At 46.0% G+C, this 26,453-nt stretch overlaps 1 protein-coding gene across 9 annotated transcripts in view; it reads right to left on the reverse strand.

Moving 5' to 3' along the window:
• EP400 (E1A binding protein p400) overlaps positions 1-26,453 on the reverse strand; it is a 111,505-nt gene that overhangs the window by 71,018 nt on the left and 14,034 nt on the right. For 5 of the 9 annotated variants that reach the window (XM_083150067.1, XM_083150087.1, XM_083150076.1 and 2 more), the window contains 6 exons: positions 9,136-9,223; positions 8,190-8,315; positions 4,988-5,385; positions 2,753-3,031; positions 2,451-2,636; positions 883-1,023 (listed from right to left, as the gene is read on the reverse strand). In XM_083150067.1, the coding sequence (XP_083006193.1) occupies positions 883-1,023; positions 2,451-2,636; positions 2,753-3,031; positions 4,988-5,385; positions 8,190-8,315; positions 9,136-9,223 (1,218 nt within the window). The remainder of the gene's footprint in view (positions 1-882; positions 1,024-2,450; positions 2,637-2,752; positions 3,032-4,987; positions 5,386-8,189; positions 8,316-9,135; positions 9,224-26,453) is intronic. The other 4 variants (XM_083150081.1, XM_083150070.1, XM_083150094.1 and 1 more) reach the window with 1 other exon arrangement.

The following is a 26,453-nucleotide window of genomic DNA, read 5'->3' on the forward strand; positions in this document are numbered from 1 at the left end:
ATAACATGTTGTCCCCTCTACAATGCAGGAAATATATAATCATTTGGGAGACCCGCTGTTCACAAACAGCTGATCTTTAGCACAAGTGTCTTATAATTAGTGTCTTATAATTAGTACCTCAGGTGAAGTCATAAAGTGTCCAGTGATAATGCACCAGCTAATCGGCTCCTAACTGTCAAGTCACAGACTGGGGTAGAAAAATGGCAGTTGTGAGCTGATTGGCTGGTGTGTTATCACCGGCCACTTTATCAATTCACCAGGCTTAATTAATCTGCCCCTCAGCTTTGATTTAAAAGTTTGTACCCAAACATGGATATCACTAAAACACAGACTGTTAGTCTGCCAGAAGTTGGGAAATACTGCGGCAGTGGCGTAACTATAGCACCGCAGCCCCCGCGGACGCGCGGGGGGGGGGGCGCTGTGCATATGGGGGCGCCGGGGGGGCTGCGGTGCTATAGTAATCCCCCCGCCCCCCATCCCCTGCATGCTTACCTGTTCGCGCGTCCCGGCTCCCCTCCTGGCTTCAATCAATGCTATGGAGACGGACCACGATAAAATGGCCGCTCCATAAAGCAGACTGTTCTCTGAAACTGTCTGCGGTATGGGGGCGGCCATTTTATCGTGGTCCGTCTGCATAGAATTTATTGAAGCCAGGAGGGGAGCCGGACAGGTAAGCATGTGGCAATGGGGGGAGGGGGCATGGGGGGCAGGCACGGGGGGGCGACCGGACGGACGGGGAGGGGGGGCGCCCCCCCATTAACGGCGGAGGGGCGCCCCAAACAAAGCTACGCCGCTGTACTGCGGTATAGATATATGAGGCATTGAATCAATACTGGCATGGCAAGCTGTTCTGGAACACACATAAGACATGGCAAAACTTACTTGTTCAATATTGGACCAAAAATACTCAATTTCTCTAGCAATTGATGCAGCAATGCGCTTCAGTTTTTTCTCTTCTTCCTTCCTGGCACGTTCGTTGTTCACTCTCTTTTCTTCATGGTAACGTGCAACTGTTCTAACCAGCTAAATAAGGAGGAAGGGTTATAACTATGAAACTCTCCAACAAAGCAACACCTAACAAACAGGTCATTTTATATATATCAGTAGCGCACGCAGGGGGGTTTCCGAGTACCCAGAAACCCCCTCAGGAATCTAAGGGCCATTGTCTGAAAGCTGAGGGCCCCCTCTTTCCAAGAGTACAAGAATTTTTAAAATCGGACCTTGGGAACCGGAGATATCTGACTTCAAACCAGTGGTCCCCATCCAAGCCTGTTAATTGCTATTCCCAGTCAGATATTTCAGGTTCTGTGTTATGTAGAGTTTTTCTGAGGATATATTCCAAAATCTGTGACTCCCCCCCTTTTAAGGACACTAGAAACTTGTCTCTTCTGTTCCCAGAACCAGAGATATCAGCCTTCAAGCAGCTGGTTACTGCTCCAGCTCCACACACCTGGTATGTAGTTTTATATACTCGGTGGCAGATTGCTCTGCCTACTGAACTCTGATCCCCTCATCCCCAACACCATTTGGTAGGTGGGATTCTCTAGTTTTTAATTCCATTAAAATCTAAGAAATCTATTTCCGGGAACTGGAGATATCTGCAGTCAAGCAAGTTGTCCTCCCACCAGAAAATTATGAATAATAAGCCCACTCCACTATACACCCCTCCTCTGCATATTAAACATCCCCTACCACCCTGGAAGTTATGTATCAGGGCCCCTTTATTCAGCCCAATGCCCCCTTCTCCCACCATCTGTGCAGTAAAGGGGTAATTAGTGGAAATTACTGATCCAGGCCCTACATGCTGAGCGGTTGATATAATACCTCCTACCACCCGCGGGACATCAAAACATATACTGGGTCACCTAAGTGTCCATCTCCGTACTTTGCTCCGCACCTCTGGAAACCCCCTTCTGAAAATCCTGCGTTTGCCCCTGTATATATATATATATATATATATATATATATATATATATATATATATATATATATATATAGATAGATAGATAGATAGATAGATATAGAAGTAGGGTTTGGCAGTGGCACTCGGCGAAATAAGACAGAGCAGCCAGGTGATCCCGATGTTTCGAGACCTCTAGGTCTCTTTATCAAGGTGCATATGAGAACCTTGTTCTCATATGCACCTTGATAAAGAGACCTAGAGGTCTCGAAACGTCGGGATCACCTGGCTGCTGTGTCTTATTTCGCCGAGTGCCACCGCCAAACCCTACTTCTACATTCCTGTCAGTCCACCAGATTGTACAGCTCGGAGGGCACCGCTTTATCATTTACTCCCCTGCAGGGAGATACTCAGGCATATATTGGAGGTGTGCCGGCTCAGATTATACATTATATATATATATATATATATATATATAGCTGTAGATATATATTAAAATAAGTTTGCATTAGAACTGCAGGTTATGCGTATATTTTAACTTTTGGTTTACCTTCTTTGCACTAGCCACTTTCCACATCTTTTCCTGAGCAAAATCTGCTGCCATCCACTGCATCTCTTCTAGCAAGTAATCCCATTGAGATTTAGGCCTGGATGGTTCTTGTAGCTTGGGAAGCCTCCTCAGAGACCATAAACCTTCCTTGCGAAGGTCTGCAATGCGCTGATGGACAAGGTTCTCCTACAATATGTAGATAAGATACTGTAAAGTTCTTTATGAAGAAAAACAAAGTCTTTATATGGGGGGGGGGGGGTGTTTAAAATATTGGTTCACCATTTATATTGGTCTAGTTTTACCTGTTCCACTAACTTGTCCAGCGAGTTGTCTGGAGTTGCTCCAACTGTATTCTGAGCAGAAGACTGCATTTTAATACCCACTGCCCCGGCCGATGCTAAGGATTTGGCAACTGTAGAAGATTTGTTTGTGCTAGTGTTGGTTCTACTTGTTGGCAGAGAGAAGGACGCAACTGGGTTACTGGCAGAGATAGCAGCTGGAGCTACAAAAGAGTTGAGCTGTGAGTTGTTGGCGAGCCGTTGCTGTGGAGACTCTGAAGTTGGCCTCATTAGGGTGACGGTCTAAAGGGAAATAACATATTTATTTAGTATGTACTGTAACAACTAGTTTACTGAATGCTGTCCATGAAAAATGTATCTCTTTAGAAATCTGTAATTGGCTAGTAGTAATAGATAAGGCATAAGATGCAGCATCAAATGAACAAATTAAGATAGGAGGGGTGCAAAACAAGTATGTGGCTGTGCAGTGCATATGGAGACCTAATCTATTTGGTTGGGAACTGTAAGGGCTTTTTCACACGGGCGGCGAAACCTTGCACGGCCAAAAGCTGTGCCACACACAGTAGTTAATAATGGACACAATTAGGTCCATTCACACGGGACGGCCACGGCCCGGCCACCCGGTTGCAGCCGGATCCCACCACTGGAAGGGATGGCTGCCAGGCTGTGGCCATCCCCTCCAAACTAAACTTCTCAGTGCGGCACGGCTTCTTGGCCGTGCAGGGTTTCGCCACCCGGCAGGAGCCGGAGCGTGTGAAATAGCCCTAACTCTGACTAGTGTTCTTGTGAAATGTCAAGGCACAGAACCATATATAAGCGGCAAAGCACACAGAAGCAGTAAGCATGTTCACTTCCTTCACAAACTATCTATGGCACTCAATAAAGGCCACTGGAGAGCCATGATCTACAATGACTACAAGAGTGGTATATGACAGCAGGAGAGTTTTGATGGACTGAATTCTGCTTTTGTAGAGAACTACCGTATTTAAATGGTTTGCAGAAAATTGCTGGATAGGTTTGCAGAATTTAGCTGGATAGAATTTTGCAGGAAGACTAGGAACGCTGCGTCTAACCTGTGTCCATCATCACTGAGGACAACATGGTTGCCGTGCGGGTTATAATTGAGGTGGAGAGCAGGGTTACAGCAGCCTAGTTAGAGAAGATTGGTATTGCATTCAAATCCATCCATTTTGATACTTCAAAAATTAGGTCTGAGCAAGGTTTCTGCAGCCTATGAGCCCCATAATTTTAAGAGCAGGAGGAGGCTCAGGTGAATTGGTGCCACATCATGCAGGCCAGGTTCGAGGGCTGTCATTCAAACTCCATAAGTGGAAATAAATCCTGGATCTACAATGGACCCAAGTTGCTTGTGCACTGCCATAGAAGTTCTGTCTTGAGCGCAATGTTGCCAAGCAGATGGTGACTGTTTTTGTGAACAAGACTTCTCATTTAGCTACTGTACTACTTGTGGGGCAGCTCACCAGCACTGGGGACTGGTGCACCAAACAATGCCCGGACAATAACTTGCCCTTCTGCATCACAAGGCACCTGCCCACAAGTCCAAGAAAGTGGTATATTTTCTGGCCCATGAACGCAACAAGGAGCTTGTTCATCTGCCATACAGTCCAGACCTGGCCAACTGTATTATATTCATGTTCCAACAAATCAAGCGCAAGTTATGTGGAATATGTCAGAAGCTGCAGTGCAGAAGTCCATCCAACATGTAGAAAACATTCCTGCTTTGAACAGGTAAAGCTGCTTCACCAAATGGTTTGAGCGCATGCAATTTTTCATAGACTCCTCTGGCAAAAAGTTTGAAAAAATGTAAATGTTCACTTTGTTTGTAAATATAATACTTTTGTGCATCTGGAAATTATTGCACACCCCTCATAGATAAAATATTACTAGCAAGGAATAACACATGTTGCAATACTGGTATTTAGCATGACCACTGTGATGAGCCATAGTACATAATCAGAGCTAAAAACATGTCCACTTGCGTCACAACTTAAGGTACAGAGAGGTCCTTATATCACCTATTTTTCTGATGAATAAAATCTAATTCCATAGGGCAGGATTTTGATCAGTTCTAAAGATTATTTTGATATAGACAAATGGTACAACGGTTGGTCAGTTTGTATACATAGACTAACCAATACTGTGAACATATGGGTTAGGACGGTATAGACAAAAGTCCACTTATAATTTTTTACTCTGATAAAAATGTACCTTTCTTACCTGTTGCTGAACTGTAGTTTGCGCTTGAGAAACAGTTATGGGCATCTGTGTATGAAACACTGACTGCAGAGACTGTGAGATCTGGGCAGGCAGCTGAGTCTGCTGAGATGCTTGTATAGGAACACCTGAGGGCTGTGCTTTCACCTGAAGTTGGATTTGCCCATCCGCGATTTGTTGTTGTTGTTGTTGTTGTTGCTGCTGCTGTTGTGCGAGATGCAGTGCAGTGGGAAGGGAAGAGATGGGAATATTGGAAGCCTGCACCCTACCAGGCAATTGGGGAGGAGGGGTATGCAGACTGGCAGCATTCTGCACAGGGGGACCTTTGGATGGATCATATTGTTGTTGGCTTTGCTTCTGCCCTGTTAGTTGAACAGTTTGAGGAGTAGGAGGCATTCCACCTGGGCAAAACATAGACAGAAATAATCTCCTTTCTGCAATGGTATCTCCTACAGGTGCATGGTATCCCCTATAGGTGTAATGCACAGGTTTTCAAATATTATCCCCAGGTGTTTATCCCAATTGTGTGAAAATGCACATGTATGAACAAAACAAAATAAAGAATTGTTGAAATCTAGATGATAACAGAATATATTCAAGTCAGTGGTTGAAGTGGGCCGGTATGCAGCGGTATGGCATACCGGCACTTCATGTCCACTGACCAGGAATTGGAGCTTTTTTCATTAAAAAGTATGTGCAGCAGGAGGCTGCTGCCCTGGCCAGCCTGCTGCTGCTCTCCCCAACCTGTCCAAGCTCTTCCCCAGCTGCTCAGCTCTTCTGCCTGCATGCCGCAATGGCGGGATCCCGGCTCTACTGCATGCCGCAGCCGAACACATAAGAACCCAGCTCTCTTGCCTGATTCCCCTTGCCGCTGCTGGAGCCCAGCATCCACGCATATAAGGGGGCAGTGGCAGAGGCACCAGACCTACTCAGCATCCTGAAGAAGCCATCAAGGCGAAACTAGTCGATCTGGAGCAGGTTGGATCCCACTGGATACTGTGCAGGTTACCACACAGCCCACCTGCCGGCAGACCCTCAGCCACCTAAAGCACCATGGCAAGCACCAACCATATGGATATAAATTAAGACTGCTACCTTGTTAAAAACACCAAAGTGTGACTTGTTACCCACTGACAATTATTTGGACAAAAAGAAGGATATTCCAAAAAGACAGTATAACACAAGTTTATTCACCAAAGGAGGATTCTAACCCCCATTGTTTTAATACATGTGTAATGTGTGTTTGTCCTGTTTCGTCATACCATCCCCAGTGTGTATACTGGTATTAGCAGAATGTTTTTTTATGCAACCAATTTTTTTTTTTTTGGTATATTAACATTGAAGTATAATTTATTATATTATATAATTACTTTTGTTCATTTCTTTTAACCTTTTAAAAGAATAAAACTGTACTCTACCTTTATTTGAAATATTAGGAGTACGGTGTGTTTTGCGCAGAGTATACCACCCTTTCTTGCTCCACAAATACTTCACAAGGTATTTTGTAGTATACCGATCTACTCAGCAGCAACTATACACGTAGGTTATAGCGCTGATCTCACAACCCCCTTCTCTACAGCTATCCTTCCTGCTGCAACGACCCCCCCCCCCCCCCCTCCATTCTGGTGCTGGAGCCCAGCTCTCCTCCATGCTGCACTTTGACCCTGCATCCACTGTCTCTTACTACATGGCCCTTATGAATACCCACACCCCTATTTTGATGCGCACACCTTCACTTTCTAACCCTTCTTTCCCTCCTCTCACCCAACTTTCCCCGTCTCACCCTGCATCCCCCTCTTAGCCTGTATCCTCTCTCACCCTGTGTATCCCCTTCTCACCCTGCATCTCCCCTCTCTCAGCCTGTGTCTCCACTCTCAGCCTGCATCCTCTATCAACTTTTACTCCCCTCTCAGCCTGCTTCCTCTCCCACCCTGCATCTCCACTCTCACCCTGCATCCTCTCTCAACTTGCACCCCCTCTCTCAGCCTGCATCTCCCTTCTCTTCCTGCTTCTCCCCTCTCACCCTCCATCTCCCCTCTCCCCCTGAGTCCTTCCTCCAATATGTGTCCTCCCTCTCATCCATTGGGCAGTATTCAATGTGAATACTGGCGATGTGCAGCGAATCCTGTTTAGGATTCGCTGCACATTCGCCACTGCTCGCTGCGTTCCGGAGCCTCGCCGGCTCCGGTATTCAACGAGTCAGGGGCTCGCTGCCCCTGACCGGCGAATTTGAGCTCCTGCGGCGGACGCAGGAAGCCTAAGGACGGTGGCAGGCAGGGAGATGGAAGTCTCCCTGCCTGCCCCAGAACGTTTGTGGGGGGGGGAGGTGGGCTCCCCGGGTGCCAGGCAGCCCCCCAGGGGTGCCAGCAGGGGACCGGGTATATTCACTACACCCGATCATGCATATGTAATGTAAAGTTTGGCTCCCGGCCCCCTGCTGGCTGGTCTGTGTAAAAAAAAATATATATATAGATTTTTTTTTTATTAAATATATATTCATGTGCTTACAGCACATGAATAAAAATAGCATGCCCCTCCTCAGAATAAAATTCCAGATTTTTTGACACCAATTGTAAAAAACAAAACACTTTATTTTAAAAGTTCACCTTCCACTTCACCATAAAAAGATAGCGATTGTTACTCGGTGAATCATCGCGAAAAAAACCTTGAAATGTATTCGCCATCTGGTCATTGAATAGGGTGATTCACCGTTTTAGTCAGAAATTCGCCTTACAGCACAAAATCGCCATAAAAACCTGGCGAATCAGCCTCATTGTCTCTTAAGTACATGGCCCTTATGATTCACCATGCCCCTATTTCGACACACGCACCTTTGCTTTCTCACCCTGCTTTCCCTCCTCTCACCCAGCTGTCCCTCATCTCACCCTGCATCTCTCCTCTCACCCTGCACCACTTCTAAGCCAGCTTCCTCTCCTACTCTGCGTCTCTCCTCTCACCCTGCATCCTCTCTCAACCTGCACCCCCCTACCCTGAAACCCTCTCTCTCACTCTGCATTTCCACTCTCAACCAGTGCCCCTGTCCCCCTCAGTCCTTCCTCCACTATGTATCCTCCCTCTCATCAATTGTCTCTTAAAAACACGGCGCAACAGTACACCCCAGGTTGGACACCATGTCCCTTTAATTTTCCATATCCCCCACTTTGACCACTGATTCCAGGATTTGTTGACATATAAAGTGTAATACCTTGTGCAGTGGGCATAAGTTGTTGTAGAGGCACCCCAGATGCCACCCCTGGATGTTGGAAAACCATTCCATGACGTGTTACATCAAGGCGTGGTCTCTTGCTGGGATCTGTGGGGATCAAAAACACTTCCCTTACAATAAGCAGCAATGATTTCCTGCCATCCATCTCATTGCATTGCTTTCATTATTTAGCATTATTCGTTGGCATGGAGTTGATTTTAGATAGCGTGGCGAGCATAGTGAACCACCGAGCCCGCAGCATGGGTGAGCGCTGGTGCCGTGAAACTACACAAGTACCGTGCCATATTTGCCACAACTCTTTTATTGATTTTATATCTCTTAAAATTGATCTTAATCAATCTTGGACTTCAGGGCTGGAACACACCTTTACTAATATTTAAAAATGAATATAAAAAAATTATCTGTACTTAAATGTGTACTTTAGCCCCCGAAAGCCCAATATTGATTAAGATCGATTTTAGGTGAACTGATAAAAATCAAACAAAATTAACCTCTGTGAGTTGAGTATACCAAGGTATAAAGGAGCCCATAGACGGTCCGTTCCCGGACCGTCCGTTTTGTACTATGCGATGCGCGCTCCCGCGCATCACATAGTACGGTACAAAAAGTATGTGCTGCACATACTTTTTGTACTAGCTATACATCGCATCGGATGGCATTGCATGCACACCGCATGCACTAGGCATGCGATCCGATGCAATGCATGCTAATTAAGACCCGAACGGATCCGTTTAACGGACCGTGTATGGGTACCTTAAAGGTTACAAACCACACAGAAAATGCCAACATTACAATTACTGATGGCAGATTTTAGACAGGCGTCCCGCAATTATTTCAGTGGTGCATGCTAGACTGACGATGTACATGAGAAGTAGCTTTACATGTTCAGCCTATGCTCATTAAGAGAAGCTTGTTGTAGACATACCTGCTTGTGTAAGGGCCTGTTGTCTTTTAAAGGCTTCAATATCTATTGCATTTGCTGCTCCTACTGCTCCAGGGCCTGTCAGAGATTGCTATTTGAGAAAATACAACACATAAAGTAAAAATTAAATAAAATACTTGCTATGTAAAACCAATATGAACAGAAAATGAGTCAAAGTCTAAAGTCTGTCAATGTGAGAATCCTATGCAGGCAGTTATCCTTCCTAGAACTATTGTGTAGTACAATATAGATTTGCACTATTGCGTATTAGATACTGTAGGCATTTCTGACATCGAGCTGATGTTCACAGCATGTATTTATTCTGTGAATAATGGAAAACTTATTTCGGACAAATGCTTTTTAGCATAGTATGTAATACAAAGCAACTAGATATTAAAGTGAAGCTCCATGTTATGAACAATCAAAACAAATATGTTCACCACTTAGTGTTTTGATAATGCCCCTTTTCTCACTGAACTCTCTTATCAGCGCCGTCCCCTTGGAATATAGAACCCCTGTTGACGAGGGTCAGATTAGAAGTTTAATATGTTGGCCCTACTTCCAACAATCACAATTCAATATCCCAATGCCATATATTGACTTCTTGGATCTTCATGTGTGGCACCCTGCAGCGGGTCCCACTAACCAGGGCAAACAACACTGGCCCCACCGCAGAGAGGAGGTTAAGTATCCTCCCCATCGCTGCATGCGCCGAGAGACAGGAGGCGGGATGTCACCAGGTGATGGACAGGGAGCAGGCCCGGCAGGGATTGGACGGAAGGTGGGCGCGAAAAAGAAGGGGAGGTGAGCGCCGGAAGAAGGAGAGGTGACCGCAGGGGACGCAGCGGGCGGCGGAGGAAGGAGCGGTGACTGGCAGGCGGGGATCGTGGCAGCGGCGCCTGAGGGAGCGCGCGCGCATCTCTGCTCCCTGCCTGTATGTGACGAATGCAGTGGTCCGGCCCCCATAGCCCTGGCAGCAGTGTCTGGAGCGGTGGATGTGTCCCCCTCCACAAGAAGGAGCGCGGGTGTTTCCCCCCACCCGGCACGGCGGTGCAACAGCCACAGCATGGAGAGGCAACACAGGACCCACCTGCACGTGGCAGAGGCTGCAATAGCAGCAGCACAACCCACGCACCCGGTGTCTACAAAGGAGGAGCAGCTCCCCTAGCCGGTGGCCAGTAAAACATGAGTCCAGTCCTAGCGGCTACATGTGTAAGGGGACAGCTGTTACAGGGGCAGTACAAGTGAAGAGGGCCCAACAAAGTTAAGCCCTGAAGGTTGAAGCGGGGTAGTGGCACCCCCCAATGTTCCCCAATAGAGACCAGTGTCCATCATACCCACTAACTGTTAAGGACACCCAGGGCCCAGTTTACTGAGGTACAGACGGGCTATTCTTCAAGCCTCTAGCCCCATTATAGAACATAGAGATCCTAATGTAAGGCCAGGGTCTCAGAAGCTATCACCTCGCTAGCACCATCTTGTGGTTTAAAGCAAAACGTGCTACTGCCTGATCTATTCAAAAAGGGATATCACTGAAAATATCTGCAGATGGGTAGGGAATTGGCTATGTAATAGAGAACAAAGAGTGGTTGTGAATGGTGCCGTATCAGATATGATACCGGTACTAAGTGGAGTGCCCCAGGGCTCGGTTTTGGGGCCCATTTTGTTTAACATTTTTATTAACGATATTGGGATAGGGTTACTCAGCAATGTATCCATCTTTGCTGACGATACAAAACTTAGCAAAGTCATCAAATCACCAGAAGATGTCACCATGCTTCAAAATGATCTTGCAATTCTAGATGAGTGGGCTAAAAAATGGAAGATGAGGTTCAATGTAGATAAATGTAAGGTTATGCACCTTGGGAGACACAACCAGTGTGCAAGTTACAACCTTAGCGGAGAGGAACTGGGTAATTCCATACTTGAAAAGGATCTAGGAGTCCAAATAGACAGCAATCTAGGATGTAGTGCCCATTGTAATGTAGCTACAAAAAAGGCCAACAAAATTCTGGCATGTATTAAGAGGGGAATGGAAATTAGGGACTCAAGGGTAATTATGCCACTATATAAAGCATTGGTGAGACCTCACCTAGAGTATGGAGTACAGTTCTGGGCCCCACACTATAAAAAGGACATCATAGAATTAGAAAAAGTCCAAAGGCGAGCAACAAAGCTTATTAGGGGAATGGAGAATTTAAGCTACGGGGAGAGATTAAGCAATTTGGGACTATTTACATTAGAAAAGAGACGTTTAAGGGGGGACATGCTCAACATGTACAAGTATATCAAGGGCCAATATAAGGAACTGTCACACACCCTATTTTCTACTAGAAAGGAATCTAGGACGCGAGGGCATGAGTATAGATTAGAAGAAAAAAGATTTCATTCAGCTAGTAGAAAGAATTTCTTTACGGTCAGAACAGTCAAACTCTGGAACTCTCTTCCCAGAGAGGTGGTAATGGCTGGCTCATTAAATGCGTTCAAGGCAAAGTTGGACAAACATTTACTGGAGAAAAACATCCATGGGTACAAATAAGAAATATAATTTGTCTGTAAAATACCATAACCTACCAAATTAGCAATGGATATCTATACCAGGTTGAACTAGATGGACGCAAGTCTTTTTTCAGCCTTACCTACTATGTAACTATGTAACTGCCCGTGAAGGAGAACCTTTCCCCCCGGTTAACCCTAGTCGACTAACCCAGGCTACTGATCTGTAGGAAAGCCTATTTAGTGTTAACCTTGGCTACTGATCCGTAGGAAGGCCTGTCAAAGGTGAGACCCAGGCTACTGATCCGTAGGAAGGCCTGTCAAAGGTGAGACCCAGGCTACTGATCCGTAGGAAGGCCGGGTTGTCCCTTAGAGACATCCCCTCGGGGAGCGGTACATTAATTCCTGTGTCGAGGCCGAGCCCTAGGCTGGGGCCCAGGACAATATTTGGGTACCCGTACTATTGTCACATGGTGTAGCATACCTGTTTAGCAAGAATAAGAAAGAGAATAAGTGGTGTAGTAAAGTAAGTTAGTATTTACCTGGAGATGTCCAGAGTAATCATGATGTTGTTTGACTGTGTAAGCTTTCGTCTATTGTAGTCCAATGTATTTTTAAAACTCTGATTCACGCCAAAGTGTGCTAGGTAGGGCATAGTTGTTATGTAAATGCTAGTATGTTGAAGTGTTACTATTGATTTCAGTATTTACATGACTAGCCCCGTGGGAGCAGCGTATGGTAGGCCAAGAGTGTGATATTTACGTTTGGTGATTAGTAACTAATAAATCTATACTTGTTCTTTAAATCTCACCCGACTGTTGCCTCCTCAATACCCCGGATAACGATCTGAACCTGACCGTGCACATCACACATGCTTGGTTGGTTATTCAGACCTGATCGCTGTTGTGTAAATTTGTAAGCCGTTCGATTATCCAATACTGCACATCCATACGGATCATAGCCCACAAGCGCAAGGCCAAACTGCAACAAAATCAGTGATTGTTATTTCCCTAGAAACTAGACTGTGTGGAAGCTGCCGTTTGTGGGTGGTAACCAAGTGATTTGCTGGGAGAGTAAAAAAAAAACAAAGGCATGCTCAGGCGTGTTTGGGGTGGGCGTGTAACGTCAGCGATGGCCTCTCTGTTGGAGAGTTGTGGAAGGGTCAGAGTTGCATACATTCGATGTCGTGTAAGTTGCATATGGATTTGTAGCTGGCCTGCGATATCTTCGCAAGTCATTCGCTCACCTGCACGGGACAGGATTTTACACGGTCGGAGGCGACTATCTCATACCTCCCAACTTTTAACCTGAACAAATAGGGACACTCGCGCGGCGAAGCCGTGCGAGCGTCCGAAAAGGGGGCGGGGCGTATGCAAATGAGGGCGCGGCTTATGCTAATTACCTGCAACCTCATTTTCATACGAGAATAGACCCTGTGCGCATGCGCACAGCGTCTATTCTACTAGTTTGGGGGGTCTCCCAACTGCCACCCCCCGCAGCGGGACAATGCCTGCCGCGGGTGGGACAGCGGGACAGGACCCGAAAATCGGGACTGTCCCTCTAAAATCGTGACAGTTGGGAGGTATGCTATCTGATTGCAGGTCTCTGCAAATTCGTACAGTAGTGATCAGGCTGAAAACCCCCTTAGATCATTGCATTGGGTGACCAGAAGTAGTGCTATGGTGGTTTTAGAAACAGGGTGATATAGCAATCTGCTGCAGCCTACTTATTGTGTGACATCAAAAACTACAGGGACCTCAAAACTGCACTGAATAATGTACTCAGAAAAATAGCTCAAGGAATTCAGGAGTGGGGAGGGGCTGTAGGTTTTCCACCTAAAAAGTCAAATGAACTTTATAACCATTATTGGTCTATATAAAAGCCAGGAACAAACAATTAGAGCAATATGTATTGGCTGAAACTAAACAACCTAGAATGTTTAATTCCCAGGACCCCAACCATTGAACACAGGCACTTGTACAGCAGGAATACCAATCACAATCTTTAGTACTAGGCATATACCATAAAAACTTAGAGAGTTGTGCAGCTTTGTCAAGCAAATAATCTAAATAGCACAAAAATTATTTGTATCGCACTGCGAAGAAGAATGTATTTTTAATGGATTTGCTGAAGATTTAGAAAAAAATCACAATGTTCAGAAGCAGTATTCTACTATATTCTACAGCGCACACAGGGCTAAATTTTACTAAAAATACATTAGAAGTCAATCTAGTTCAATCCAAACCGATGTGTTTCAGGGGCCAGAACACATATTTACTAACTTAATTTTTCTATTTTTTGTTGTTACTAAATGAGCGATTTCGTCTATATACTCACAATTAAACTGGTTCTATTTTCTTAATAGGGTGTCCTACAAAAGAGCATATCCACAGATTTACACTAGATCAGTGGATTCCAGTATTTTTCATGGTGGACTATAGTCTAAAAGTGTATCATAATTAAAATTATGCAACATGATTTAACACTAGCACTTACACACTAGCATTTAGTTTTGTAAGGAGCCAATTAACCTAACAGTATAATTTTGGAATGTGGGAGGAAACCGCAGTACCTGGAGTAAATGGGTGTGGATCGTTTTATCGACCATGGTTAGATCGACACCGTTGGGTCGACAGGTGGGAAGGTCGACAGGGTTCTAGGTCGACAGGTGTCTAGGTCGACATGGGACAAGGTTGACATGGGTTTAGGTCGACATATGCATACAGGAAGAAATATCGGTTGACATACGTGCTAGGTCGACATGGGGTAGGTTGACAGGTTGTTAGGTCGAGATGGTTTTTTTCACAGTTTTTTTACCCGAATGTCGACACAGTCGACATGGACACAGTTGGAAGTCAACCGCAGCCACTCGCTATGCTTCGGGCACGGTGCCATGCTGCGCTTGGCACACTATTTTATTCTCCCACCATGCCCTAGTGGATGATAGGGCATGAAATACATCCTGTCGGCTCAAAAAAACTTTTGAAAAAAACCATGTCGACCTAACGACCTGTTGACCTAACCCATGTCGACCTTGTCCCATGTCGACCTAGACACCTGTCGACCTAGAACCCTGTTGACCCAATGGTGTCAACCTAATGACTGACGACCTTAGTGCTGTCGATAATAAGACCTATCCAGAGAAAACATGGAGAGAAAATGTAAACAAATAAATCCCATTATCTCTTTTATTCATGGGGGAACTGCAAAATGCTGGGAAGACCAATAGCTGTATTTTAAGGGGATTTAATACCCCTGTGATGTGCACCTAGGACCCTCTGCACAATGCTGGCATCTCTTGAGGTGAATGTGTGAAACCTGTAGAATTCGATGAAGAGGACATGTTGCCACCCTGCAAAGTTGCTCTGCTGATGCAATCCCCTGAGTCACTCACCAAATAGGTACTCACCAAATCCAGAACCTGGTGGTTGGACAAAGAGTATGTCTACTGTAAAGGTGCCCACACACTACAACGATTTTTGGGCCGATTGGCCGATTTCCGATAAATCGGCCGATATATTGTCCGATGTTTACCGATAATCGGTCGAAAATCTGCCGATTTTGGTCCGATGTACGCTCCCGTGGATCTTTAGCTGAATCTTCTGATCTTACGTGCTGCACTAAAGATCAGAAGATTTAACAAAAGATCCATAGGAACGCACACGGGATCTTAAAAATCTTTGGTAAAGATGTGCGCTTGCCTGAAATCTTTTTTCCAGGACGGAAAAAAGATTTTAAGGCTAATTTATGCGCACATCCTATGATCGCAGATCTTTCTAGTGTGTGGGCACCTTTAGACAGACTTAATCTGATATGCCAATGTCAGCTTGATAGCAAGCCAACCCCTCATGTTGTAGAGCACAAAAAGCAAATACAAACAGCTGTTATCTTTAAACCTGTGAACAAAGATGCGGAGGGCCAGCACTTATCCTGATGAGCCTCCATTGGAAGAGAGGTACCGCAATTTCCTGGAAAACTGGAAGTGCAATCCTGATATGTGAAAAGTGAAAGGGTTAGGAAGAAAGACAGAGAACCGAATCCACCCAGTCAAATGCAGGAAAGCAAGCCAGGTACCAAGGAGGAACGAGAAACAGCTGATAAGGATCCATGCACCAGGCCCTGCATGTCCACTTTAGAGCCACCAGAATTGCTTAACCACCCTCCAGCATGTGGAGATCTCAGGATACAGATGAGGTCATCTAGCCTGCCTATGGTGTTTGGCCCGCCAACAGCGCGCCTAGTTGCATGGCACTGCACAGCTTGGCCGTTGGCGTATGGCAGGGATGGCCAAAAGGTCGATCGCGATCTACCTGTCGATCGCAGAGGTCTCGCGGGTAGATCACGATCAAGTTCCCTGCACATAGCTGCTGAAGCCTCTCACAGAACAGAGGCTTCAGCGTTCCCTGGGATGCAGTGCGCGGGTGCAGATGTGACGTCACACGCGCACTGCAAGTGTGAAGCACATGTTGGAGCCGACTGGAAGGCTCAGCTTCAGCAGCATGTAGGTTCAGCTGCGGTGAAGAGACTCGCCAGACAGGACTGGGACCAGGGACTGGAGGCTCAGTTGCGGTGGGACAGGACTCGCCCCACAGGACAGGACTGGGAGCAGGGACAGGAGGCTCAGCTGCGGTGGGACAGGACTCGGTGCACAGTGAGCAGGGAGGCTCAGTACCGCAGTGGCGGGTAGCTGGACCAATACAGTGGGAATCACAGTAAGTTTATTAGGTGCAATCTGCATGTGTGGGGAATAAGTTTGTCCACGGGGGTTTTGTTTTTATATGTTGTGTTATGCGGTGGAAGGGGGAGGGGCTCTCTTTACAAATGTAAGTTCATCCCAGTTGCTGCCTGTGATGGAGTTTTGTGCCCCTAAAATATGAATATGTATATATATATATATATATATATATATATATATAAACAAAAAGCAGAGGGGCGCTCCATGGTGCATGTAAACGATATTTAATGAATGAACAGTACACTCTTAAAACTCGGATAAAAGCAAGTGCTCGTACCAATGAAATGGGCTCTGTGGGCTGGTTACCACAAGGTTTTAGATATAAATACAGAGGCAAAACTGCTCCGCTGTAACGTCCACAAACTCCAGGGAGAAGGATACCATATGCGCTGGCTTGCGCCGACGGAACTTCAGATCCTTGAGCCGGGGAGACCACGCTACGGGCAGGCCACTCGGTACACAGAGTACGGGTATCACAGGCCACCCCCGGCTCAAGGATCTGAAGCTTTTCAGAGGGGTAGGCTCCTCCCCCTGCATCCCAGACATTAACTCAGTACAAAACGCCTGAACATATTATATGCACAACTTCAAAAAATGTATTTGCAACCATCATAACATGAAACATCATGAACACTGGCATACTTACTGAGCGTAAGGGAGGGATCGCTGTGTCACCAGGACCATATCAGAGAAAGGGATTTGAACGGTAAGTTCTTACAAAAATCCCTTTTTCTCTTTCAATGGTCCTGGTGACACAGCTCACATTGGGACGTTCAAGAGCCGGTCCTTTGGGAGGGTACGCTCAGGTCTGCAGCTCTCATTACTGCTCGCCCGAATGATGCGTCCTCCGACGCAAACTCATGGAACCTGTAGAATTTAGCAAAAGTGTGAACAGATGACCAAGTGGCGGCCCTGCATACTTGCTCAGCTGTAGCCCCATGGCGAACCGCCCAAGAGAAGGCAACAGACCTGGTGGTATGTGCGTTAATCTTAGCCGGAACAGGCCTACCAACCTTAGTATATGCAAAAGCAATAACTGAACGCAACCACCTGGCAATTGTCTGCTTAGAAGCAGGCCAACCAATCTTGTGCACATCATACAAGACTAATAAGGTATCTGTCTTCCGAAAATGTTTCACCCTGTCCACATAAATGCGCAAGGCGTGCACTACATCCAAATTCCGCAATTTGTCCCTTTTCCTAGAACCCTCTGGGGGTTGAAACACAGGCAGAACTATCTCCTGGTTCAAATGGAAAGCAGAAACTACTTTTGGCAAAAATTGGGGAACTGTTCTAAGAACAGCCCTATCGTCATGAAAAATAAGGAAGGGAGGCTTACAAGACAATGTTCCCAACTCTGAAACCCTCTTTGCCGAGGAAACAGCCAATAAGAACACGTAAGAAACTAAAGGTCAGCTGACCTTAGTGGCTCAAAAGGCGGTTTTTGAAGACACTCCAGCACCAGGGATAAATCCCAGGGTGCCACTGGTTGTTTGTATGGAGGTTTCAACCTGGAAACTCCCTGAAGGAAGGTCGGCACCTCTGGAAGTACCGCTATCTTCTTCTGAAAAAAATATTGACAGAGCTGATATCTGTACTTTGAGCGATTGAAGACTGAGACCAGAAGAAAATCCATTTTGCAGGAATTTAAGTAACTTTAAAAGCCGAAACCTGGACGTATGAGACTTCGGTCTCTCACACCACCTAATATAGGTCTTCCAGACTCTATAGTAGTTGGCAGAAGATACAGACTTCCTAGCCTTAATCATAGTATTCACCACAGCCTCTGAGAAACCCTTGCCTTTTAAGATGGCGGTTTCAATAGTCAAGCCGTCAAATTTAGCCAAGCTAAATCCAGGTGAAAGAACGGTCCTTGGCTTAGCAGATCTGGCATTAGAGGCAGGCGCCACGAGTCCACTGACAGTCTCCGAACACTTGAGTACCAGGACCTCCTTGGCCAATCTGTAGCTATCAGAATCACCGGAATTCCTTGGGACTTGAACTCTTGCAAGCATAGAAAACGGCGGGAAAATATAAACTAGACTCCCTATCCAGGGAACAGTCATTGCATCCACAGCCGCTGCTAAGGGATCCCTTGTCCTGACATAGAACCTGGGAACCTGATGGTTGAACCTGGACGCCATAAGGTCCACCTCCGGGGTCCCCCAACGCGCAGTAATCTGCTGGAATATCTGTGGGTTCAGAGTCCATTCCCCTTCGAGCAGCTCCTCCCTGCTCAGGAAATCAGCCTCAACATTTTTGACCCCGGGGATGAATATCGCCGATAAAGCCGGAACTTTCTGCTCCGCTCACAAGAAAATCCGGGAGACCTCCCGCATTGGCCAGGCTGCTGCGGGTGCCCCCCTGATGATTCAGGTATGCCACAGCCGTGGCGTTGTCCGACTGAATCCGTAAGGGGAGACCCTGCAGTTTGTCTTCTGCTAGGGACAGCGCCATCCAAACAGCCTGAAGTTCCAGAATGTTTATCGGTAAAGCTGACTCCTCCATAGTCCACAGGCCCTGAAGCCTTAAGTCCAGGACTACTGCCCCTCAGCCCCTGAGACTGGCGTTGGTAGTGACTACCAGCCAGTCCCAAGACTGCAGAGACCGACCCCACTGAAGGGAATCCACATCTGTCCACCATTGCAGGGAAGACCTGGTTTCTAGAGTTCTATCCTCTCTGATTTCATGGTCTGCGTGTTCCCCGACCAAGATGTCAGAATGTTCCATTGGAAGACCCGGGAATGGAACCTGGCAAACTGTAGCGTCTCGAAAGTCGCCACCATTTTGCATAGCAACTTTAAGCACTTCCAGACCAAGGGATTCGGTGACTCCAGAATCGCCCGTACAAGGAGAGACATGTCCTTGGCCTTTGTCTCCAGCAGGAATACCTGATGTAAATGGGTATCCAGGATCACCCCCAAGAATTGGATCCTCTGTGATGGAACAAGTTGAGACTTTTGTAAGTTTAAAAGCCAACCGTGAACCCGCAAAAACTGAATAGCTTCTTCTAGATGTTTCTGCAAAGTCTCCGCTGAATCTGCTTTGAACAGCAGGTCGTCCAGTTAAGGTATCACAATGATTCCCCTCAGATGGAATGCGGCCGCCATCACTGACATGATCTTGGTGAATACCCTTGGAGCTGTGGCCAGTCCAAAGGGCAACGCCTGGAATTGGAAATGCTGCTCTCCTATTGCGAACCTCAGGAGTGCTTGGTGCTCCGGGTGAATAGGAACATGCAGATATGCGTCCTGAACATCCATGGACGCCAACAATTCTCCCTGGTCCAGGCTGAGAAGCACAGACCGCAGAGATTCCATCCTGAAATGGTCTACCCACAAATGGAGATTTAAAGATTTTAAGTTTAAGATCGGTCTGAAGGTACCGTCCGGCTTGGGCACTAAAAACAGAGTGGAATAGAAACCTGTTTTCCATTCTTCCCGAAGGACCGGAATCACCACTCCTTTTTCTAGATGGGACTGCGCCGCCCCCAAAAGAGCAGATCGGAGCCGAGACTCCTTTGGTAGTGCTGTGGGTAGAAATCTTCTCAGAGGAAGACTTTTGAAAGGGATCTTGTATCCCTGTTATACAATGTCCACCACCCAAGGATCCCGATCCATCAATGCCCAAGTGTCCCGGAACAATAGCAGACGACCCCCCACTTTGATCAAAGACAGGGGGCTCCCCAGGCAGTCATGCCGAGGGCTTCTCATCACTTTTAGTGTTTGGCTTCTTGTGGAAAGAGCCAAATTTATACTTTGGGGCCTTTCCCTTAGATGACTGGAATTTTCCCCTAAAAGACTGTCCTCGAAAGGAAGCACCCCCTCTAGGGGAGGGCCGAAAGGACGGCCGAAAAGCTGAAAACCTCGAAGCTTGCTTAGCTGTAGGAGCCGGCAGAAAAGTACTTTTGCCTCCCGTGGCCTGTTTAATAATCTCCTCAAGCTCAGATCCAAATAACAATTTACCCTTAAAAGCCAATGCCTCTAAGGCCTTTTTTGATTCATTATCCACCTCCCAGACTTGAGCCACAGGACTCTCCTGGCATTAACGGACACAGTGGATACCCTAGAAGCCATCTTAAGAGCTTCTTTCTCTGCCTCAAGCACATATTCAGCAGCTGCCTTCAACTTTTCAGCCAGCAGCAGCACACCTGGATCAGCATGTAAGTACACAAATTGCTAGCCCAAACAATCATGGCTTTAGAGACCCAGGCTGACGCAATAAGGGGCCGAAGTGTAAACCCCACCCCCTCAAATATGGCTTTGAGGTTTCCTTCAAGTTTCTTGTCCACGGGTCTTTAAAAGCCGCACCCCCTTGGACTGGTAGCACAGTAGCTTTTGAAAGCCTTGCCACAGAAGCATCCACTACAGGCACTTTCTCCCAGAGGTCTGCATGTGCCTCAGGCATAGGATAGAGACTCCAAAACCTCTTTGGCATCTGAAGCCTCTTATCGGGCGTTTTCCAAGCCCCTTCCAAAATATCCTGTAAACCTTCATCTGCAGGGAAGGTAACAGCCTCTCTACGCTGCCGCTTAAACACCCCTTTTACAGGAGTCTTGTCCTCCTCAGACAAATTTAAAGCCTGCTTAACAGCAGCAATCAAATCCTCCACCCCAGGGGCCGAGGCATCTTCAGAATCATCACCCTGATCCCAGGGAATGTCTGACCTGCATTCTCTTTCCTCTCCAGACTCAACAGCAAGCAAGGGTACCGAATAAGACCTTTTAGGGGTCCCCACGGCATCACTATCAAATCTATCCAGCAAATCATTAAATCTGCTAATACCCTTCGCAGTGTCCTGCATAACCTGCAAGAGTCCAGGATCTGCTTGGGTCAGAGGCACGGAGCCTGAAGACTGCTGAGAGGATGACATAGGTTTTGGGGAAGACACCATAACATCACTCTGCCTGTCCAACAGTTGCACTAAGGCATTAACAGACCTGCCCAGGGCACTGGCCCACTCAGGCTTCGGTTGCTCTACTCTCTGGGGTTCACTACCCATGGGTCTCACACCAGTGCAAGCAAGGCACAATCCCCCTTTGGTCATCTGTTCAGGGGTAAATTTGAGTGTACAAACACTACATGCGCTCAATGTAATAGGGGCTCCCTCCCCCAAAGCTACAGACTGCTGCTCAGACATGAAGCCAAGAATTTGACACAGTGCACAATCTAACAGGCGTTAAATACAGAGCCAATGCACAACAGCCACTTATTTGTCTGAAGCCTTCTTCCAAGAAGAGGGGAAAGCGATGCCCAGGAAATCAACACACACTGCTACAATCCAGCCAGTTCAGCTCCGCAGCAAGCGTCTTCCGAATGGCGCCAAACAGAGTGAGGGAAGAGACCAAGTCCCCACTGCTGTGGGGTCCCTAGCTTTTGGCACCAATCACCCCCAGTCAGCCGCTCCCACTATTTTCCTAGTTCCCCCCTCGCCTGGGGACCACTTGGAATACGCCTGTAACACGCTGCTGTCCTCTGGGAAAGGAGCTCAGCGTGCAAGCTCCTCAGAAAATGGCCGCCGCCATCACGGAGCGCCTGTCCCCCATGATCCCAACCTAGCGTGAAGCCGGTTTCAGAGGGCCCCGGAGCCCAGGCAGCATCTTAATAGAAGCTGTCAGCGCCGCACAGGGAGATCAGACAGTGTCTCCCCTGTGCGCAGTGAGCTGACAGGACGCGCTTCTGTCAGCTCCTGCAGCGCTGTCAGTGTGAGGATTCAATGAGAATCCTCACACTGTGCCTACCTAGCTAGTGTAAAAGATAATAAAATAAAAAACACCGGTACTCTTTACCTAGAAGGGCGCCCACGATTTTGATCGTGGGCATCGTTAGTAAAAAAAAAAATCGCGTTGGTCGCATCGCATGCGACCAAAAAATCGCATGCGATGCGACCGACACGATGCCCGCGATTTCCCATAGGGAACAATGTTAAATGTCCCAATTCACCCGATTTTCCTGTTCAATGTCTCAATTGACCCGATTTTTCCATAGGAAACAATGTTAAATGGCCCACAGAGGCCAAATAGGCACCCTGAAGTGTGAAATGGCCCCCACAATTGTTAACGCCACCCCACGTTCATCGTGTACCCGAAGCGTGGCGAGTGCAGCGAGCCCGCGAGGGGCGGGCGGCGGTACGCGTCCTATGACCTTTTCATACCCCCACTATCCACGGCGTGGAGTTGCGAATAGAAAGTGTGGCGAGCGCAGCGAACCACCAAGCCTGAAGCGTGGCGAGCCCCGCGAGGGGACGCAGACAGCTGTGAAGCCCGCAAGGGGACGCGTATACCTGTGAAGGTGTCCGCGTCCGCTCGCCACGCTTCGGGCTCGGTGGCTCGCTGCGCTCGCCACACTTTCTATTCTCAACTCCACGCCGACGTGGATAGTGGGGATATGAAAAAGTCATAGGACGCGTACCGCCGCCCCTCGCGGGCTCGCTGCGCTCGCCACGCTTCGGGTTGACGTTGATCGTGGGGTGGCGTTAACAATTGTGGGGGCCATTTCACACTTCAGGGTGCCTATTTGGCCTCTGTGGGCCATTTAACATTGTTTCCTATGGAAAAATCGGGTCAATTGAGACATTGAACAGGAAAATCGGGTCAATTGGGACATTTAACATTGTTCCCTATGGGAAATCGCAGGCATTGCGTCGGTCACATTGCATGCGATTTTTTTAGTGCATGCGATGCCCGCGATGGGCGCCCTTCTAGGTAAAGAGTACCAAAACACCTAACTAACTCTAAACCTTCGGCTGCAGCAGCAGCCCTTTAGAATAGCACCCACTCCGGTGGGCACCTAACACGAACTGAAGAGTCTGGGATGCAGGGGGAGGAGCCTACCCCTCTGAAAAGCTTTAGGATAGGTGCCTGGCTCCTGCGGACCCTCCTACATCCCAATGTGAGCTGTGTCACCAGGACCATTGAAAAAGAAAACAAATTGGATCTGTATTGTCGGAAATGGCCTTGGATTGTCGAATTCACTACCATTTTTCTCAACAATCAGTGGCCATTTTCAGCAATCCGCTGAGTTTCCAACACTCGACAGCCAAAACATTGAATTCTGGCTGTCGAGTTACAGTCAATCATTAACAAGGCATGGTTTTTCATTGCAAATGATTGCAGCATAAAAAAGTTCAAGACCACCCAGCATTCACACTTCCGGCATTCTCGGACGCTATTACATTTTCCCCAAAAGGTCTATTGAGTATTTACAGTATTATTTATTATTTATTTTGAAATAAACTGCACTATCATGAATATAGTTGTATTCTATGTATCAGAAAATACAGTCACATATATGACCCTTTGCACATTAACCAGATTATTTGGTAAAATATACAAAATGCTAAATGCATAAGCAATTAACTGCATCTGATCTATAAAGAGAAAAAATGATTTTTTTATTTAATAATAGAATTTATAATGGTTATGTATTTGACACTGCAGTCAGGTATGTACTATTCCTATTATTTTATTTTCTCGCTAGACAGCATTGTTTTATATTTTTCTGATACTCTGTAGTCATGAGACCCGTAATTTCAACCTGCAAATGTTCTGGGTTGAACCCATTTTCACGGTGCAGTGTAAATGGGTAAACCCAGGTCTATGCGACCCGGGACACGTTCCATGCAATGGTAAAGCCGGTGCTGGAAGATGCCCTCATCTCCCAGCACCGTCTCTGGCCCCACCTACGGTGACATCACCTGTCCGGCATTATACCAGGTGGAGACGCAGGTGTAAAAGGGGTCAAATGCTGATTCACACCCAGTTTGGAGCCTGGACCAAAAACCCTAGTGTGACCAGTCTTTTAGGTGTAAAAGGGGTATTACATGTGTATTTATTCTCCAAACAAACCTTATAAGTGACACTGAATATAAAGCAAAATAGGCTGAAAACAGAGAAGATATTACTAAGCAAAAGGAATGGTGCCAGTTTCAAGGCATTAAAAAGAAAACAACAGAAAAGGCTAAGGCACACAAAGCCAAAACTATAACAAAGATAAAGAAACAAACTGAGACAGCTAAGGAATTACAGAGCAAATCTAGAACCAATCTCTTCTCCAGATGCTTCTACCTCTCTGACTTCATCCTATAGAATTATCTGAGGCATTTGTAGTGCCAAAAACATTGGTCAATTTGGGCAAAATCTGGACTGCATCCAGGGCTATTCCATCAGCTCATATATGACATTAGAAAGCTTATTTACAAAAACTTTCTTACAACACACTATAAAGAGTTACAAGCTTTTGTTTAAAGCAGATAACCCAGAAACAAACATTGGATAGTCACATCTTGAAAGCTAATCAGTGGATTAGATGGAGCAATTCAATTGTTGTTCCTCTGTAGTGTAAATGCCACAGCTGCACTGTTAACCAAGCTAGGAATGCATCTAAAAATGATTTATGGAAAAATGCGTTGTCTGCTGTAGTTCAGACATAAAATCAGACTATATATGGACACCAAAAGGATGAGTCAATTGTTCCACCATGTGACTGCCACTAGATGGTGCTGAATGGAGTAATTCAATTGTTACTCTGTTCATGCTTGAAACCATTTCAGTTCTTATGGGTACCCATTACATTTGGGCACCCACAAAACAAATTAACTCCCCCTCAAAATTAAATTAGCTGGTCAAGTATCTGTAGACTTTCAAAAATGTCACAAATCTGATTGTCTATCACATACTTGACTGTATAGATTTAGCACATTAAAATATTATGACCAAATATTAGTAAATTGTGTTTTATATTTGTTTGTTGGTTCTTTTTGGAAACCTGTAAATAAGTTCACAACACATTTAGACTGTATGATTCATAAAACTTATAAAGCACAATAAATATTAGCAAAAAATATATAATATCTGATCACTTACCACTTATATAACGATAATAATAATAGTATCCCAAATTACCTATTATATATATATATATATATATATATATATATATAGGTTTTGGGGTAGCTCGGCACTGCTGCTGAATAGGGTAAATTTCCGTGGTGCCTTCCCTGGATTAGATGCAGGTGTGGGACCTCACTGGACCTGGTCAGGGATTCCAATAAGGTGGGCGGCACTCCAACGTAGTATTTCAAATAAAGTCCTTTATTAAGATAGTGCCATATGCCAACGTTTCGAGGCGCTAAGCCTCTTTTTCAGGGCGTGCAAAATGTATCAGGAGATAAAGTGCTGTGCCACAGCACTTTATCTCCTGATACATTTTGCACGCCCTGAAAAAGAGGCTTAGCGCCTCGAAACGTTGGCATATGGCACCATCTTAATAAAGGACTTTATTTGAAATACTACGTTGGAGTGCCGCCCACCTTATTGGAATCCCTGACCAGGTCCAGTGAGGTCCCACACCTATATATGTGTGTGTGTGTGTGTGTGTGTGTGTGTGTGTGTGTGTGTGTGTGTGTGTGTGTGTGTGTGTGTGTGTGTGTGTGTGTGTGTGTGTAAAACATACGAGATCTGGAAATAACCCATGTATCTAGCTATCTTTGAGAAACAAGCTGCTTTTCTGCTAGTTAACACTATTAAAATTCTCTCCTTTATAACTCCTCCTTAGTCATTTCTGATGATAGCCAAGCGCAATAAAAGAGCGCTAAAGGGTAAATAGTTATACATTTAGATACAAAAAGTTAGAGGTTTAGAGTAGCCATAGAAAGCAGAGAGAAGGGGGTTGGCGGCAGAAACACTGGGAGACAGCCAACACAGACAGCTGATGTGACAGTGCCAGAAAATAACATAAGCCAATGATACTGTTGCAGTCTAATTAAGTTGAAAATAAACAGAAAAATCTCCAAGCAATGCAGCTAGTTAGCCTTTGCATATACACTAATACATACTAGAACATGTATGTACAGTTCCACTAAACTTATATATAGAATTGCTACTGGACAAATTCACAAATCCCCAATGCTCTAAAATAAAAAAATTTAAAGACAATAGCATGTACCCAGTTACCTATCAAGAATAATTATGCTGGGGATTCACAAAGAGCTATGACTGGCAATGTGTGCAAATTGGTCCGAAATTGATTAGTATGCCTGAAATACTCCAATCCTTTTAAGGAGATTATTTGGATGCATACCTGTAAGAGAT

The sequence above is a fragment of the Crinia signifera genome, chromosome 1 (assembly GCF_055691185.1).
Source record: "Crinia signifera chromosome 1, ASM5569118v1, whole genome shotgun sequence".
Classification (NCBI taxonomy): Eukaryota; Metazoa; Chordata; class Amphibia; order Anura; family Myobatrachidae; genus Crinia; species Crinia signifera.